The 18647-nt window shown below is 32.7% G+C and overlaps 3 protein-coding genes across 4 annotated transcripts; 2 read left to right on the forward strand and 1 right to left on the reverse strand.

Moving 5' to 3' along the window:
- The first annotated feature begins 1183 nt into the window (after window positions 1–1183).
- On the forward strand, window positions 1184–6105 carry LOC145617442 (nucleolar complex-associated protein 2-like). The gene is made up of 13 exons (XM_081672146.1): window positions 1184–1302; window positions 1447–1483; window positions 1579–1670; window positions 1777–1842; window positions 1923–2507; window positions 2940–3242; window positions 3423–3752; window positions 3837–4043; window positions 4204–4290; window positions 4572–4666; window positions 4743–4865; window positions 4962–5273; window positions 5686–6105. Exons 2-12 carry the CDS (start codon window positions 1465–1467, stop codon window positions 5236–5238), a joined length of 2184 nt encoding a protein of 727 aa, XP_081528272.1. The 5' UTR covers window positions 1184–1302; window positions 1447–1464; the 3' UTR covers window positions 5239–5273; window positions 5686–6105.
- A 180-nt stretch (window positions 6106–6285) lies between these two features.
- On the reverse strand, window positions 6286–12124 carry LOC145618450 (U-box domain-containing protein 44-like). 2 transcript variants are annotated; one of them, XM_081673219.1, is made up of 5 exons: window positions 11534–12124; window positions 9901–10689; window positions 9112–9424; window positions 8384–8848; window positions 6286–7558 (listed from the first exon to the last, which is right to left on the reverse strand). In XM_081673219.1, exons 1-5 carry the CDS (start codon window positions 11960–11962, stop codon window positions 6444–6446), a joined length of 3111 nt encoding a protein of 1036 aa, XP_081529345.1. In that variant the 5' UTR covers window positions 11963–12124; the 3' UTR covers window positions 6286–6443. The 2 variants fall into 2 exon arrangements, with proteins under 2 accessions (XP_081529345.1, XP_081529344.1); XM_081673218.1 differs by having other exon boundaries at window positions 9100–9424.
- A 2351-nt stretch (window positions 12125–14475) lies between these two features.
- LOC145616182 (replication protein A 70 kDa DNA-binding subunit D-like) lies at window positions 14476–16125 on the forward strand. Its single transcript, XM_081670872.1, has 8 exons — window positions 14476–14614; window positions 14704–14791; window positions 14877–15006; window positions 15126–15274; window positions 15377–15503; window positions 15577–15756; window positions 15854–16000; window positions 16120–16125. The coding sequence occupies exons 1-8, from the start codon at window positions 14476–14478 to the stop codon at window positions 16123–16125; spliced, it is 966 nt and encodes a 321-aa protein (XP_081526998.1).
- Window positions 16126–18647: the final 2522 nt, after the last annotated feature.

The following is an 18647-nucleotide window of genomic DNA, read 5'->3' on the forward strand; positions in this document are numbered from 1 at the left end:
CTTGTAGTGATTTCTTAAACTCTAGCCTACCACGTACGTTTATGACAACATATAATGATCATATATGGTTTGAAACGACATTATATGACATCGAGATATATCCCCTACGGTCTCAACACTCTTTGCCACCGGGCCCCGAAACCTTAAAATTTCGTCAAAAAGTGTTGATTATAGGTTAGTATTCAAACTTTTGTATTACTACGAGCCTGTTCTCTTCAGCTTATTTTCAGTTTAGTTAAGCTCCAATCATTTCTGTTCATATCTTAATTTCTTTCTCTCATAAAATATCCAGTTTAATTCAGTTCAGCTCCAATAAGTTCAGCTCAGTTCAGTTAATCAAAACAAGCCGTAGTAATATTTATGGTTTCGTGTTTGGATTGGATTTTGGTCTAATAAGTGAAATATTGAGTTTAATTTGACCTAAATATTGAAATGCTGGTTTAATCTATAAATGATATACGTAGGTTCAGGTTGGTTGAAGATGAATTTAAGTTGTAGTTTAATTATGATTATTATATTAGGCATATATATTAGTACGAGAGTTTTATATTTATTAAATTGATGGATAATTTTAGTGGTCCTACGTATTGTATTTATTAGAAACTAAACAGAATTTTGAAAACATAAAATGATAACAAACACTACCTTAATTCTTTCATTTAAAAATTGTCAAGCTTGGTGCGCAAGCAGATTTCGAATTAGGGCTAATCATTTTGAATTTGGGTCATGCTAGCCACTAGAAGTCTATAGCTATGCAGATCAATTCTAAATTGATGACGCGAGTCTATTAAGGCCCTGTTCTCTTACGTTGAAATTCAGTTCAGTTCAGTTCAACTCAATTCAGTTCAGTTCAGCTCCTAATTTCCTTCTTTTATAAAATATTCATTTCAGTTCAGTTCAGTTTAGTTTAGTTTAATTCAACTGAGTTCAGTCCAGTTCAATTAGTTGAGTTCAGTCAATGAGAACAAGCCTTAAATCACTTCAAATTTGATCAAATCGTATTCAGGTCGAGTCAAATTTTGACTATCATCTTTCATTCTATCATCAGGCCTACTAATATCACTGTGGGCTTTGCAACATATAGTTTATGGGCCGGGCCAGCCGTTAAAATTATCCTCAATCAAAAAGCCCAATAATGGCACTCGATTACTCTGTGTTTTCCTCCTCTTCATGTTTCATCATTCTGCTTCTGTTTCACTCTGTTAAACCCTAAATTGAGGGTTTAAGCCTATTTTCCCCTCTTTTCCTTTCAACAGTTTTAAAGTTCAAATCTTTTATACTTCCTTCCATTTAATTTCTAAGGTATATTACTCAATTCACCTCTTTGAATACCAATTAATCGAATTTAATTCGTACTTTTTTATATAAAAAAAAAATTGAATTTGGATTTTACCCAGAAATCAATAAGTTTCTAATTTGTGCTTGAAATTGTTTTCTTCCTTGCAGCTTATTGATTTGAACATCATGGGTTCAAAGAAAAAGGGTAATTTTAATGCAATTTGTTATCTTTCCCATGTATTAATTCAGCTAAATAAGATGTTCTAAAGCTGGATTTTGTCGTTTGAATGTAAATTGCAGTGAAGAAATCACAAAATGTTGTACCAGATGAAGTGGAGGCTATAATGGAAGCTAAAGAACATAAGAAGCAGTTGGAAAAGCTTAAGGAAACGGTTAGACCTTTTCCTAATTTTCGTTATTGTTAATGAAATTATTCAATTAGCTTAATTTGATTCAAATGAATGTTTAGGGGGTAATTGATCATTAGTTTTACTGCAGCAACCTGAATTTTATGAGTATCTGAAAGAAGTGGACAAAGAGCTCCTAGAGTTTGATGCTGATGATGTGAGTTTTACTTTCTGCTGAATACATTTTCTTGTAAATAACAATTGGTAATGGTTTTTAAAGTAGTGTTATTTGGGTAGGATGATGTTAAAATCGGCGATGATGATGCTGAAACTGATCTTGATGATACTGGGATTGATGATGAGGGGGATTTTGATGATAGTGATGTTGAGAAGGCGGTTGTTGGGTCGAAAAAGGGAGAACAATCGGCTCGAGCTGTTATCACAATGGAAATGGTTGAATCCTGGTGTAAGGGTATTCAGGAAAATGAGAAAATTGCTCCTGTTAGGTCTTTGCTTAAAGCCTTTAGGGTAGCTTGTCATCTTGCAGAAGAAAGTGATGAAAAATCTTCGGAAAGATTAACCACAATGTCTAAGGCTGTTATGAACAAAGTTATGGTAGAAACTTTGACTAATATGGATGGGATTCTTCGTAACTTGATGAATCTTCCGGCTTATGGAGGAAAGAAAGAGAAGTTGATTGAGGTAAAGAGCACAAAAAATTGGAAGAAATATCAACATTTGGTGAAGTCGTATCTTGGAAATACACTGCATGCTTTGAACCAAATGACGGATGCAAAGGATATCTCATTTACTTTGAAGCATTTAACTAGATCATCATTGTTCTTTGCTGCTTTCCCAGCCTTTCTGAGGAAGTATGTTAAGGTATACCTTCCTCATTTTCCTTGTTGCTGTTATATTTGTTTATGCTTTCGCTAGATAAATTATGAATCCGTGGTGCTAATAACAATTATGCTGCTTATCATATTCATGACAAAGGATGCTTATCTTGAAGTATCATTTGACAAATTTGGCATTAATTCAATCTAGAAATCGAATATGTTCCATACCTGAATGTTTATTGCGTTACAAGGAGTTTATTGTTCTTTAGCTTCCCTCCTTTTGGTTTAGATATTTGGAATGCAAATGCAAATTGCTATCTATAGAAAACTCCATTAGATGATGTGATCATTTCCCTTTACACTTGGGCCATCTGATAGAACCTTTTCTGTATTTTAATATAGGAAATTTCATATTCTTCTATTAATTGTTTATTGACCATGTATTTGTGAATTTAATCTTTGCAATTTTTGACAGGTTGCTCTGCATTTTTGGGGCACAGGAAGCCGAGAGCTTTCTTTTGCATCCTTTTGGTTCCTTAGAACTCTATGTGTCCAGCTTGGGTCTGATTGTTTGGATGAGTGCTTCAAAGGGTTATACAAAGCTTATGTCATGAACTGTCAGTTTGTAAATGCAACGAAGTTGCAGCACATCCAATTTTTGAGGCAATTGTTTGTTGAATTTATGTTGGTGGACCTTCCTACAGCATACCAGCATGCTTTTATCTTCATTCGACAATTAGCGATGATTTTACGAGAGGCATTGAACATGAAGACAAAGGTTAGTCTTTGTCCTATTTACTCTTGATTCAGAAGTATTTTCTATTTTTCTTTGATGCTACATGTTTCATTGTTTGTGTATTTTAAACCGTTCATCATTCTTGAACTAATTCGAAATATTTATTTTTGAGATGGATGCTTACACTTGTGTTACTTCTGCTGTTATTTTTTTTTTCTGTAGGAATCTTTTAGGAAGGTTTATGAGTGGAAGTATATCAATTGTCTTGAGCTTTGGACTGTAGCAATCCGCAAATATGGCCTGGAACCTGACTTCAAACCCCTTGCATACCCATTGACTCAAATAATTTCTGGAGTGGCTCGTTTAGTTCCAACTGCCCGGTACTTCCCTCTTCGCATGCGTTGTGTTAGAATGCTCAACTGTATTGCTGCTGCAACTGACACTTTCATACCAGTTTCTATGCTAGTCTTGGATATGTTAGAGATGAAAGAATTGAACTGTCCACCTACTGGAGGTGTTGGCAAGCCTGCTGACTTGCGGACAGTACTTAAGGTACAATATTCTTTTCTTGGGTGCTCCACACTGTGGCATGCAATTTTTTGGGTCTGTTTTAAATTGTGGATTCCGTTTTCATAGGTCAGCAAACAAGCGCTCAAGACTCGGTCATTTCAGGAGGCATGTGTGTCTTCTGTGATAGACGAATTGGGTGAACATTTGGCTCAATGGAGCTATTCTGTAGCTTTCTTTGAATTATCTTTTATACCAGCGGTTAGATTGCGTAATTTTTGCAAAGGCACCAAAGTTGAGAGGTTCCGCAAAGACATGAAAGAGCTTATTCGACAGGTATGTAGTCTGTGAAAAATAATAGTAGTTTGGAAGAGTTGGAACACGGCATATGACTCATAAAACGGAGTAGCATTTATTTTCTTATTAATTTCGGTTTCTTTCATTTTCCTTCTTTCCCTCATGTGCTAACTGTATATGGTTTCACTTTATGCTGCAGATTGAGGCAAACTCAGAATTTACAAACAAAAAACGAGCAACAATCTCTTTCTTGCCAAGTGATCCAGCTACATCATCTTTCCTCGAGGTAAGCTATTGTGTATTCTTTATTTACCTGCAGCCGAATTCATGAATACATCAAATGTAACATATATCGAAGGGCAGACTTGGGCCACTTGGCAGTTGGTAGATATTCCTATATGTTAATATTTTTTACCCTTGGGTTGGTTCAAAGATTATGAAGTAGGTAAAAGAAAGTGTGAAATATCTGAATATAGGGCACTGGGTTATTTTATTTGTCTATTGTGTCCCTTCATTTTCTACCATGAGTTTCCCATGTAATATACGTGGCTTGCTTGGTTCTTTTAGGAGGAGAAGCAGTCTTGTGCTAGCCCCTTGTCGAAATATGTTGCTACATTACGCCAAAAAGCTCAACAGAGGAACGTCTCGCTAACAGAATCCAGGTTCACCACTCTGCTTGTTAAACATGCTTCGTATATTTCTTCCATGAGAACACCACTAATTTGTCGTGTCATCCAGTGTCCTTTATGGTGCCGAGCCGTCCTTATCTGATAAAATTCTAGTAGAAAGTGATGAAGAAGATGAAGGAGATGAAGGTGGAGCAGTCTTTAATTCCTTCTATTTACAACAGAAAGAAACAAGGTATGACCTTGTATGAGTTCATTATTATATGACACATTCTCCTGGACTGTAGTGTTTTTTTTTTTTTCACCATTCATGGTTTGTTTGCATTATCAGGGAGAAGCCTCCTGAGGTAGAGAAAAAGCAGAAAAACAAGAAAAAACCGAAGAGCTTGCAACAAGAAGCAATTGATGAGGACATTGTGGAGGATTTGGTGCTAAGTTCAGATGATGAAGACGAACCCAGGGATGACTCTCCTCTTCCTGAAGAAACTGATGAAATAGAAACGGAGACCCCAAAAAAGAAAAAGAAGAAAAAAACTGCTGCTGATGGTTCAGTGAAGAAAGTACGAGTAAGCAAGAAGGGGGGAAAGAAGAGAAAGCGAGGTCATTAGTCCTGTACTGAGGCAGAGCATATAACATCTCTCAGGTTTTTGTTACTGATTCTGTTATCTTTTTTTTTTCCCTGGATGTTGAGCTTGTGGTTCTTCTGTCATTTAATAATCTACCTAGCTTGATTTATAATTATTTGTGTAAAAAAACATCTTTTACTTTCGACTGTTTAGGAGTAAGTCTGTATATGTGGGTTTCCAGCGTTTTCTTTCTTAGATTCTGTCAATGGCGCTAAAATTCATACTAGGCTGTTGTGGTGGTGCTTCTTGTGGCTTTAGTCAGTAACATTTATTTGAGTATTTTCTTAGGTGAAGGCTACGGCATGCACCATTATTATGGTAGATGGTTGACAATTTGACATGTTTTTGGTGCTGAGGGGATCACTTCCATTTAAAAAGCAATTTACTCTTCTTTATGACTAAGATGAATTTTTTTTTCTTTATCTGCAGAAGTTGGCATTTTTGTCAAGAGAAGAATTGTAAAGCTGACAGTGTTGGATTACTGAGGAAGACATTGGGGACCTGTTCCGAATTTGTGTGAAGTCACAAGCCGAATTAAGAAATTCTGGACAATTGATCGAGGATGCTGCAGTCCAAATTTGGTCTTGGGGATAAAAAACAAGAACAAGTGCTACCACTTTTAACAAGAAAACTAAACACCGGGCGTAACAAGTGCCTGCGGTACACTGGATTTCTACACCTTTAGCCAAATACTGGCATTGAGTTTTGCCTTCATCTTTTACCTGTGTACATGAATTTTGAACTAGTAAAGAGGGAAACTTGAGCAGATGTGATATTTTTTAATGAAGTGTAATTTGTTTGAATTAGTAAAATGATCAATTGATTGTTGAATATATTTCTGAGTTCTGACTTCTATTTTCTGCTGGAAAACTATTTGGCTATGGTTCCATTGCATCGATGTTTCAATCTTTACTTTTTTTCTGTAGGACGTCTTTAGGCAATTAGATTTGGCTCAAAAATAGGGGCCGTATAAGAGAATGAAAGCCACATTGATGTACGGGTCAAAAAAAAAAAAAAAAGAAAGCCACATTGATGTAAGAAGGAAACCTACAACAAATGAACAGATTTCTAGTAATACAATTTACATTGTGTATAGACAACAATTAATTATACAAGCTGTGGGTTTCACTAAAAATACACCCACTAACTAATGTAAAAATACAACAGGATACAATGAACAAAATAGACTACCTCCATGGACGCAAGGGACCGGAAATCTTGCCACTAGCACCAGATAACTGTTTTAAGTTAGTAAGAGCGTCTTGAGCAATTTTTCGTGTGTTAGCATTTCCATGCTTTAAGGCTTCCCCTAATGCCCTGACTAAAGTCTGGTTAAGAGCAAATCTTTGGCTTGTGCTTTCCCCTCTTAACAGCCTCTCCACCATCCATATTGCCTTTTCTTGAAGTTCTCCAGGCCGAACTTCATTGAAAAGAGCAACTACAGCATCTGCCACACCCATGCGATCAAGCTCATCAGCAGCACGCCTAAAACTATAAAATGTATCCGGGATGAGAGAGGAAAGGGCCTCTACAGAAGCAATCTGGACATCTGTGTGCTCATCAACGAGGAGGTCAACCAAGGGTTTGATGCAGTTGCTCTTGAGCAAGCACAGGTCACTGTCTTCTTCACAAGGTGCATTGTGTATTGGACACGTGGAGAGTTCCGGTGATAATCTACCACACATGAATACCATGGAAGAGCAGAATCCTTGTGGAGGTAGTGGGTCTGATTCTCCCTCAGAAACAAGAACTTTGCCAGATTCTGACAAGTGTTTTAATCCAAGAACTGCCAGATGTTTGCATCTTGGGTGTGAAAGGTAACTCAATTGCTCACGAAAGATCGCAATGAGGTGATGCTCCTTAACCCAAGCCAATGTCTGTGCGTTGGTATTCCTGGCAAAGTGGAGTAAAAGACCAAGAAGCCCTTCTAGCATACTTGATGATGACCTAGAAGTTCTTCCATTGGGAGTGTGCTGAATTTCTTTAAGGGTTGTAACTGTCCATTTCAGGAAATTAGCTCCTAACACTGTCCTCACTTCATCACCCGACAGAGTAAAATTTGCAAGTATACAAGCAGCATCAGATCGCTCACTATTTGTTGACTGATTGTCTTGCACTTTCTCTTTTAAAAGGACGACTTTGTTCAAAAGTCTGAGCTGATCAAAAAAATCTCCACCAGAACTTTCCGATAGAATCCTCACAAGTTTGAGAGCATAGATTCTATGTTGCGTTTCAGGGTGTTCAAGATATTCCATAATGCTTTTGATTCCATCCCCAGATTCTATATCACTTGCAACCTGGTCTGATACATGAATACAAAAATGTTAGTGTGTTCGTCTCTATCAAACTACAGGCACAATACAATTCAAAACTTCGTCCAGGAAATGACTAAGTCCAGGGAATGACTATCTATAATCAACAATCAAAGCAACGAGCCAACGATCAGTGCCTCTTACGTAGGCGGTAATATAATGCAAGAACAGCCCCATGCCATACCCATAGTAAAAGAGCTTCATCCCAAGCATGCAGTTATCTTCATAAATTTTCATTGCCACTCAATACCACCTCTGAAGTGGTAATGGAAATTTAGGAAGAAATAGAGGTTTTCCTCCAAAAAAAAAAAAAAAAAGAGAGGTAATTGAGGTGGACAGGGATTATCAAAAGCATTGGTATGAAGCTCTTCTAACTGAATTACTCCTTCCGTCTCATATTATTTGTCAAGCTTTCCTTCATTATAAATCCCAAATCAGTTGTCAAGTTTCCAATAGTAATGTAAATCAATTAAAAGCAAAGCCACAAAACAGGGGAAACACAACAACGATGTTCCCTGATTTTTTTTCATTTCCTAGATAACTAATATATGTTTGGAGCACAACATGGCAGAACAAAGTGCATAAGACTTGAGAATTCTTGACAAATTCTAGATGTAGCAATAATGCCAATTATGGGAACACATTATGAGCAGTACTTCTGTACGTGAATACAATTAACTTTACAAAACAGAAGACATGATAGCAAAACACCATAGCATTAAGCAACCAGAGTGCAAATCCTTGCAATCCTCATTTTGAGGGGAATATTAACCAAAGCACACTTTTTTGTGTATAAGAAGTCAGAAAGAACATACCACATGCCTTGGGGGAAGAAGCAATTCCACAGAGGATACGAAGAATAGACACTTGGCACTGAGGGGTTACTTGAGGTAAAAGTCGCATCAGGTGAGAAACAATGAAGGACGAAAGCATTAAATGTCCGTCCTTGTTTACCTCTGCCAATTCCCAGTGCCCCGGATTTGTCACAATATTGGCAATTATTGCTGCAGCCAGCTCCTTCTGCTCTGAAAGGACATCCTGGGATTCAAGGACAATGTCTGTGACAGCTGGAAGTACAGAAGCTTCAACAAGAATAGTTGCATTGTCATCCAAAGATGAAAGGTTGCACAATGCATGAAGACTTGCTGTCCGAGTTTCTGGTTTATGCAGCATTTCAACAAGAACTTTTCCACTTTGATTTGCAATTTGTTCTTTACTGCAATTTGTCAAAGTCATTTTTCCCAACAAAGATGCCATCTCTATTTGAATGTCACGAGAACCTGCTTCCCACGGGAACAAGATTTAATATCAAGAACAGGAGAGCATAATAGATCTGATAAAGAAAAGGCAGTAATGGAAATTAACATATTGAGCAAAGATATACGCTATCTAAGACAATGAAAGTGTGATTTAAGCAAATTTAAAAGAATACAGGTTATGCAAGGGGTGAACTGATTACAATAAGTAGATCAGGAGAAACATAGTTTCAAGTAGTATATACAGTATTATGTAATGAGGGTTGAAATCTTACAATCATACCCACCTTCACAAAGTCGACTCAGTAGAGGCTCAAATCTTCCTGCTGCAGCCAAATGTTCAACATTCTCATCAATCACTTCTAGACGCTTTAGCATGTCCTCTGCTAAGTTGGACAAAGTGGGACACTCCAAGTTCTCTGCCATGCTTGAAAGAAGCAGAAATGCACCTTTCTCAGATGCAATTTTAGCACAATAAGCCTCATTGTCTGTAAATTCAAGCAGCAACCTCAGGGCATTTTCTTTTTCTTTCTCTTTCTCTGTGCTCCCAGCAAGGCTTTTTATTGCCAATTTTGTTATGCCTTCCTCTATCATAATTGTCTAGAATTATACGATAAGTTAGATATCAGAGAGATTATGGCACAGAGGGTTTACAAATGTAAGAAAGTGAAAGCAGACAGTGAGAAATCTAGAGTTACATTGAATATTATGCCAGAATCTGAGCTCAGACTTACGAAAAATAAACCCACAAGAAGTATCTCCACTAGAAAAAGTGCAAGCACATCACATACATGAATACAGCTTCCCCGCATAGGTCAAATTCAAGCATGAAATTCCCATTCATTAAAAAATTAATAAAAGTTGCTACAAAATCATAGAAGGATTTATAAAATTTCACAAATTTCCTTTCAAATTCACAGTTGCCAAGACTTCCTTGCCAAGTCAAATCATCCAACCATATTAATTTTCTTCTTCATGAGGATATGGTGACATCCATTACTGCAGTATGAAAAGATTTTAAAATAAGACATGATGCAAGGTTTTCAACATAGAATATGTAATTATGTAGCACTCACCTTGCTGTCTTCATCCTTTGCCATACTTAGTAAAACCATAAGAGCTTTGGATTTCAAAGAAGAACTGATGCTCTTGGAGCAATTTTTGAGAAGATTAATGATTAGAAGGACGACACCAGCATTTCTAATTTTATAACAGCTTGATGGATGCTCTTCTGATATCTTATAGATGCTATCCAAAACCCGTTCAACAAAATCCACAGATGGTGGATCCTTGCTAAGATGTTTCACAGCTGACTTGATATGAATGTCAACATTTCTGTTCACCCATTCTTCAATTGCCCCAGCTAAGCCAATATTTGGTTTCTGCTCTAATGACCTAAGTACCTGACCCGTGACAGGGCAAGTGGGATCTCGGCCATCCTCCAAGCAACGCTGAAACCAGTATTCAATTGCAGTCCTCTCATAAGTCTGTGCTGACTCCAAGACCACAGGATCCTTCATAACTTCCTTGGTTAATGGACAAATGAAATTCTTGAAAGGCAAAATCTGAGATTCATCTTCCATATCAAAATCTAAGCTTAGAGCTGATATGTTTGGCTCAGCAGACCAGCTGTCAATAATTCGCTGCAAAGACATAAGAATCCGCCTCTCAGACACTGAATTAGAGCGAGCAAGATCATTCTTCAAGAGCTTAACATGTTCCAATAACTCAGCATGATTAGTGGGGTCAATCCCAAGAGCTCGAGCCAAATCCATAATTATAGCACTCTGAACTGGTTTGGCTATTGGCCTCCCTTGCCCTTCATTCTGTAGTGTGCTGTACACTCTCATTTCATTCTCTGTCACCTAATACAATAATCATATATCCAAGATAAGTTTGAAACCCATCACATAAGTATAAGGGCAAAAAATTATGTACTTGTATATTTTATTGCATGGGAAAGACACGAACAACCTTCATTCGATAAAAAAGGATCAATTTTAAAAGCTGAAGTCACACCCTTGACAACTTCTTCAGCACCCACAGACCCACGGTTCCTCATAACTACAACTTAGCTTTACTAACTTATGGTCAACCATATTCCCTCAATCCCCCCATTCTGTTTTATACAATAAAAGGACCATGTGCTAATATTAACAAGATGCTTGAGTACTCCAGACGACGACACCAAAAGCCGAAGCTTTCTTTACATATATCAGGTGGTAGGGGCAAAAAAAACAATCTTTCAGCTCAAATAATTTCCCATCAACTCAATTGAAACATACTGTCAAGTAAAATGGCAAAATGTTTGACGATTATAATACACAATCATGAAGTCCCGAAGTTCAGTGGATTAAAAAAAAATAATTTGCAACAATTTCGGAATGACTAAATATTAAATTCTGACATATTTCCACAAATATCTATATCAACAATTTAAAAAACGCACACGAGTTCAAATTATACAACAAAAAAGAGTAAACATGTATTAATCAAATCAAATAAAATTGACAGTTTTGAACTTAACATTTTCTAATTTCAGTAGAACACGAAACCTATGTATAGAAAGTTTAATAAAACAAGCATTAAATTCGCGTAATTATCAATATTCTACAAGTAGTATAATAATTGATTAATTCACAAATAAAATGATTAAATTCCAACATAAATCAATGAAATAAATAAATGATCGAAAGAGAGAGAAATTACAGAGAATTGAGCTTGCTTCATATCTCTAGAAAGATCCGAAACCTTTTTCCGAACATCGGTAACATTTTTGAGGCCATTCTCAAGCAACGCAAGCCATCCACCAATCGCAGCCGTTCGTTCCTGAAGAGAAGAACACAACGAACGGCAATTGATGAGGACAAAAATCTTACTCCTCTCCCTATAAACCGACACCGTTTCAACAGCTTTAACAAGGTCACCGGAGATTCCTTTAAGAGCAGTATGAACAGTCGGAGAAGAGAGAATCTCCGGCGAAAGACGGAGGAGGTTTCCGGTAATGCGGTGAAGGCGAGCGGCGTAGGAGGTGAAACGACGAGGAGTTTCCCAAGGAATGGAGTCGTCGGAGTTGCAGAGAGTTTGGAGTTGCCGGTGGATTGATTCCGCCGGAGATGGTGGTGGTTTTGCCGCCATTTTTACATTTGGGGGAGATTTTCTCTCTCCTAGGGTTTAGGCCGTGGTTGACGTGGTGAGCACGTTTTGTGTGGGAATGGAGTTTAGTGTGAATGTGAAAATGGCGTGTGTTTTGAGTTTGAGTATGAGAAAATGGGAGGAGAGAGAAAGTGGAGGAAGGAAGAAGAAGATGAAGAGGAGAGTGAGTCAACATTTGACTTAGTAAGTCTTTTTAAGTTGCATTTTCTATGAAATTATGGTTTTTTTTTTTATAAAAAAAAAGGGATATTATAAGTCAACTTTGGTACTTCTTTCGTTTTTTTTTTTTGGAAAAATTTGTAAATTGTAGCCATTTAAAATTTGTATTTTATTTTTTTAAAAAAAATACTTGTATTTTATAAATTGCAGCCACTAAAAAAACTGCAAATTGCAGTCCAAAATTTGTTATAAATTGTAATTGCAAGTCAATTCAATTTTTTCATCTGTTTTCGTGTCAAAAAATATTCGGTCAAGTTTTAGCAGCAATATTTTTTTAAATGACTGCAATTTACAAAATACTAACTTTAAATGGCTGCAATTTACAAATTTTCCATTTTTTTTTAAAAAAAAATAGGGTCGAGGACATCTTGACTTTTATAGTCTCTAATGTAGAATTTTAACTACGAATAAGTTTAATTAGATATGGATAATCTTTATTGTCAAAAAAAGAAATGGATAATCTTGAAAATATTATTCAAGATGAATATTATGGTAGTTTTTATTGTGGCTATGAGAGTACCTCCTTAACAAGTCTATAAATGTGTTATGGTGGTCAATTTCTATTTTTAGAATCATCTTTCATAGAATCTAATCTAATATATATACATATAAAGGGGAGTTTTTTCCCGCGTTTGTAGAGAGCCACATAGGATTTTGTTAATTTAAAAAAATTATAGAGCGCCACATAAATGTGCGATGTAGGGTTGGGATTTAATGTGTGCCACATAGGTTAAAAAAATATTAAAATATTAAAATTATAAAAGTCAAGGTGAAAAATAACAATATATATCATCTATCTTTATGTACTCAAAAAAAAAAAAAAAAAAAAATATGTGCTATACGTTTCACTGGCCCAAGCAATCAATCATATATCTCACCAAGAAAATAAATAAAGAAATAAAAGTATTGATAATTATCATCTATCTTTACGTACTCAAAAAAAAAAAAAAAAAAAAAAAAAAAAAAAAAAAAAAAAAAAACTTAAAAAATTAATCCTTTTCACCTACATGCATTATCTTTTAACAAACATTACTGACTTTGTTCCTTTAATTATGATAAGCAAATTTAACGTAAGTTAGTTTGCTCATAGTTGATATATTATTAGTCAATATGTTTCAAATATTATTATTTCTAAGGAAAAAAAAATTAATTAGGAAAAAGATAATAATGATTACAATTTTAATAATGATAAAATTTAAGTTAGGAAAAAGATATGAATTGTTTTAATTAGCTTATGATTTGTCATTATTATAAATAGGCATTAATTTAATCCACGCGCCACCAAAGAATCACGCAATACTTCATACAAAGCAATTTACGACTTTATATTGTGGTTTAAGAAAATGTACGTCTAATTCCTTAAACTCAAATTTTTTTATGAATTAACAATGAATATGATGAGGTATTCACAAATAATATTATTTTTAACTACTCCGTATTTTTTTCATTGCATTGTTTTCTTAGGTCTACTTCGTTGATTCGAGAACTTAATTCTTCCAAAAATGATTGGAAAATTAAAGTACGCGTATCAAGGCTTTTTGATATATTGAACTTTCGGAAACATAATAGTTTGATTAGTTTGGACATGGTTTTAATTGACGAAGAGGTATGCCTTTTATTTTATTTTTTTTAATAATAATATATAATTCTTTTTTTGAAAATTTATTGTGTAACTTACCATATTATTTTAACTTACAATATTTTTTGCATATGTAAGGTGATTATGTCCATGCTTCAATCAAAGGAAAATTTGTCCAACAATTTCGTTCTAAACTGGTTGAAGGCAAAGTTTACACAATTCGATATTTTTCTGTTGTACCTAACAAGAATGAATATCGTGTTGTGAGCGATAACAAGATAATGATACAATTTTTTCAAAATACAACTGTCAAGGGCGTTGCAGATAATAATAAAATTCCGTTGCATAGATTTGAATTTGTTCAATTGCAACATTTAGATAAGTTCCGTAGTAATGCTACACTCCCCGGTATATATTTTACAGATTTTCTATTTTTATTTTTAAAAAATTTCTATAGTGTTATCTTTTGCTTAACTATTTTTTATAATTATTTTTTTTGTTTCGTACATCACTTTGTCCTACAAGATGTGGTTATGGTTGTTAACGAAATTGGAGATTCAATTGAAATAGAAGATAAATGGTAATTATTATTTTAATATATTTGTATATATTATTATTATTTTATCAATTACAATTTACTAAGATTTATATTTGATTAATTTTATATTTATTAGTAAATTATTTGTATTTTGATATCATGGTTAGTGGACAACGAATCCAATTAAAGATTTGGGATAATGTATTTCCTGAATATTCAAGACAAAAAGACCTACTTGCTGATTCTACTAAGCCTTTTGGTATAGTTGTTACTTCAACAATGGTCAAATATTTTAATGGTCAGTATCATATATTAGTTATTATAATAAATTTTTTTTAAAATATTTACAAGGAATAACCTAATTTGCCATTGTCATTTTGTTTACAGGAAAAATTAATCTAAATACTTCTGCATCAACCAAAATTTATATTGAGCTTCAAATTTCCGAGGTTGATGAATTGAAATCTTTATGGAGGTATGTTATTTCAATAATTTTATTTTTTTTTTATAATATTCTTTCTAAATAAATATACCTCTTATATATGATCATTATAATGCAGTGAGAAGTTAGATAATGCTACCATTGGAAAACTTGAAATTCAGAGTATTAAGATTGGACCCGAAGAAATCAACTCTAAAAAAGTTGATATTTTAACGCTTATGAATCATGTACAAAAAACTTTAGAAAAGGTATTTTAATACATCACTTTATTATTCTTTTTAAAAAAAATACATCATTTTATTATATTTAATATGAAATATATGATAAATCTTAAATTCAAACCTAATTTTATTTTTAAATCATATAGGATTTGATCTTCTATTGCATGGCTAAAGTGGATGCAATTATGAGTGAATATAGTTGGTATTATATCGCATGTCAAAAACGCATCACTCCAAGAAAAACTGATTTTTGGTGCTTTGCTTGGGAGAAACAAATTGAAAGGCCCATCCCAAGGTTTGTTTCAAATTTCTTCTTTATCCATATTATGATAATAGATTAAATAAATAATAAATCATATACTACCTAATTTTTTCATATATTTTTTTTCCCAATCAGATATCGTTTGGAGCTTAGTGTTATCGATCACAGTGGCTCAACAATATTTGTAGTCTTTGATGAAGACACTAAGAAACTAATAGGACAAGATGCAAGTACTCTTTTTGAGGCTCATACTTATGAAAAGGTTTTCATTATTGTTTTTTTACAATAGTTTAAAGATAAAATTGTTCTATAAATGCTTTTATCAATATTGATAGATCAAAGATCATAAAGATGATGATAATGACAATGAAGATGATGATACACAAATTCCGAAGATGATTGCAAATATCATTGGAAGAGAGTTAGTGTTCAAAGTTAAAATCACCGCTTATAATCGTACAGCAAATCGACAAACTTTTACGGTGATGAGAATTCTTGACAAAAGTGTCATTAAGGTACTAAATAATTGTTACAAGTATTTAATGTTTATTTAGAAGTCATGAATTTTAAATTTTAATTTCTCAAAACTTTACATAAATAATTTTGATGTAGAATAAAGATGTCATAAAAGGTAGTGAAGATGCTTCAAAAGATGAAATTACAGTCATTGAAGAAACCGCAAAACGCCCTTTTGATAGTATCGATTCAACGAAAAAGGATCATGATTCATCCGACCAAATCACATCAAAGAAGATAAAGGTATCTATATTTTAGAATATATATAATTCATTTAGATATTTCTTACTAATTCTAATTTTATCTTATAAATTATTTAATAGTATACTAATATTAACACTTTAATTTTGTGTATGATGCAGGTTTAGTGTTATGAATCAAGGAGACAAGGATTCTCTCGAAATATAATAAAACTCCATGTTCAAGAAATAGAGATTTAGATGATAGGAACAAATAATACTTATGTTAGCCTTTTAATTTAGTTAATCATGTAACAACTTTCGAGATTCTAGAAGATAGTTTTTATTTTATACTTCGTATATGTTTTATTATTAACATAAAATCATTTACTTAATAGTTTTGTTTACCTTTATTTTTGAATTGTTATATCAATTTTAATTTTATTACGCACCCTAATAATTGCTTTTAATACAAGTATAACACCCTTGGTATAATAATAACAAACAAATACATATAAGGAATAAGCAAAGATGATAAATCGTGCCCACATTGATTGATACACATTAATTATTTAGTTTAAAAGTAAAAAATAATTTTTTAACACTACATAATTTTCTTGACACTAATAAGGGAATAAGTAAGATTTTTTAACACTACATCAAGTTTACCAAAAATGCCATGGAATTGGAATCAGTGCATATCCTTATTAAATGATGCTCAACTTTTAGCCGAAAGTTAGTCGTAATTCAATAGTTAGTCAGAACAAAGATCATAAATTATAATACAATATTAAAAAAAAAAAAATAATAGTAACTATAACAAGAGTTTATATATATATTTTTTTTGATGAGAAAAAAAGTTTATAAGATAAGATAAAGTTTTCCGTCAAAAAAAATAATAATAAAGATAAGATAAAGTTGAGAAATTTATAATAGTTAGTCTTCATCCTTTAAATTTTATTATGATAAATTCTACAACATGATACTTATTTATATTTTTTATATCATAATCTTATTGAATATAAGATAAACTTGAGAAATTTACAAATTTAGTCTTCACCCTTATAATTTTTTTTATCATAAATTCTACAACATGAGATAAGACTGATATTTCCACGTGCGTATATGAGTTCATATAGCTAATAAGCTAATTTGGAATTTTTACTTCTTTATATTTATGAATAAGCAAAAATTTGATACACAAAATACAAAACTTGCAACTTTTGTTACAAAAAACTCACAATGAATTCATAAATCAACAAAATAGTTTTGCAAAGAGAAAGAATAAAAAGGAGACGGATGATAATCAATGAAACAACATGATACTTATTTATATTTTTTATATCATAATCTTATTGAATATAAGATAAACTTGAGAAATTTACAAATTTAGTCTTCACCCTTATAATTTTTTTATCATAAATTCTACAACATGAGATAAGACTAGATAACAACTAAAAAAATGATAAAATTTAATATTAACAAGAAAAAACAAATCTTAAAAAATGATATGAATAACAATTAAAAAAGAATAGATTATAAAGAATGATAAAATTTATATAGAGAAGATATGATGGATTGTATTTCCTTATAAATATGCTTTAATTAATTCACAATACATAGAAAAACGTTAATTGTGTTTTTTTTCATAGTCAGATACCCCTCTTGTGCCAGAATTACAAAGAAACAATATACTCTACACACTACATATTTAGGGCTACAAAAGGGAATAGGATAATCCTGTCAGCGTCATTCACAGGAGACCCAAGATACCTAAATCAAAACTACAAAAAAAGAATAGAGTACTCTGTATAGAGGTGTACAAGAGATCATTCTATTTGAACATCACAAATTGTTTTTATTTTAAAAAAATTTTGATAATATAATAATAATTTTTTAATATTGAAATATTTTTATTATTCTTTTTGATTTTTGACATTATTATTATTATTATTATTATTATTATTATTATTATTATTATTATTATTATTATTATTATTATTATTATTATTATTATTATTATTATTATATGCTGATAATTTCTGGTAGCTCTGTGGACTATATAATATAATATACTGTATAATTGGTCATCGGTCCATTAATGAAAGTAATAGAGTTGTGACTTGTGTAGTTGCGTTGGCATGCATGAAACTAATATGTTCCTACGGTTCAAATCAATTGTAACACACATGTAAATTAAAGCGTTCTTTCCTCTTAACAAATTACATCTTTTGCAATCCAAATCCAAAATGAACACAAACCGCAACACTTACCAACTATCCTAATGTCTTCAAATCCTTTTAATAATATTATTATTATTAGTATTAGTATTTAATAAGACACAAATCTTAAATAATTTTAAAAATAAACCCGTGCGTCGCACGGGCTTCACACCTAGTATATATTTAAAGGGGAGTTTGTTCTCGAGTTTTTAGAGAGCCACGTAGGATCTAATTTTCTCAGAGCGCCATGTAGTATTATAAATCTTAGTATTAGCCAATTAAATAAGAGATTATTAATTTCTTTTAGAATTAAATAATTCAAATGCAAAATTGGCGAATGAGATTTTTAAGTTTAAATTATTCAAATATAAAATATTATCTTTTAGTATTAGGAATTTTATGTAAATGTATAACAAATTTTAGCTCATAAATACAAAAAAATAAAAATAAAAAAAATAAATAAATATAAAAATCAAACAAACCGTGCCT

Source organism: Chenopodium album, chromosome 26 (genome assembly GCF_948465745.1).
Source record: "Chenopodium album chromosome 26, dcCheAlbu1.1, whole genome shotgun sequence".
Lineage (NCBI taxonomy): Eukaryota > Viridiplantae > Streptophyta > Magnoliopsida > Caryophyllales > Amaranthaceae > Chenopodium > Chenopodium album.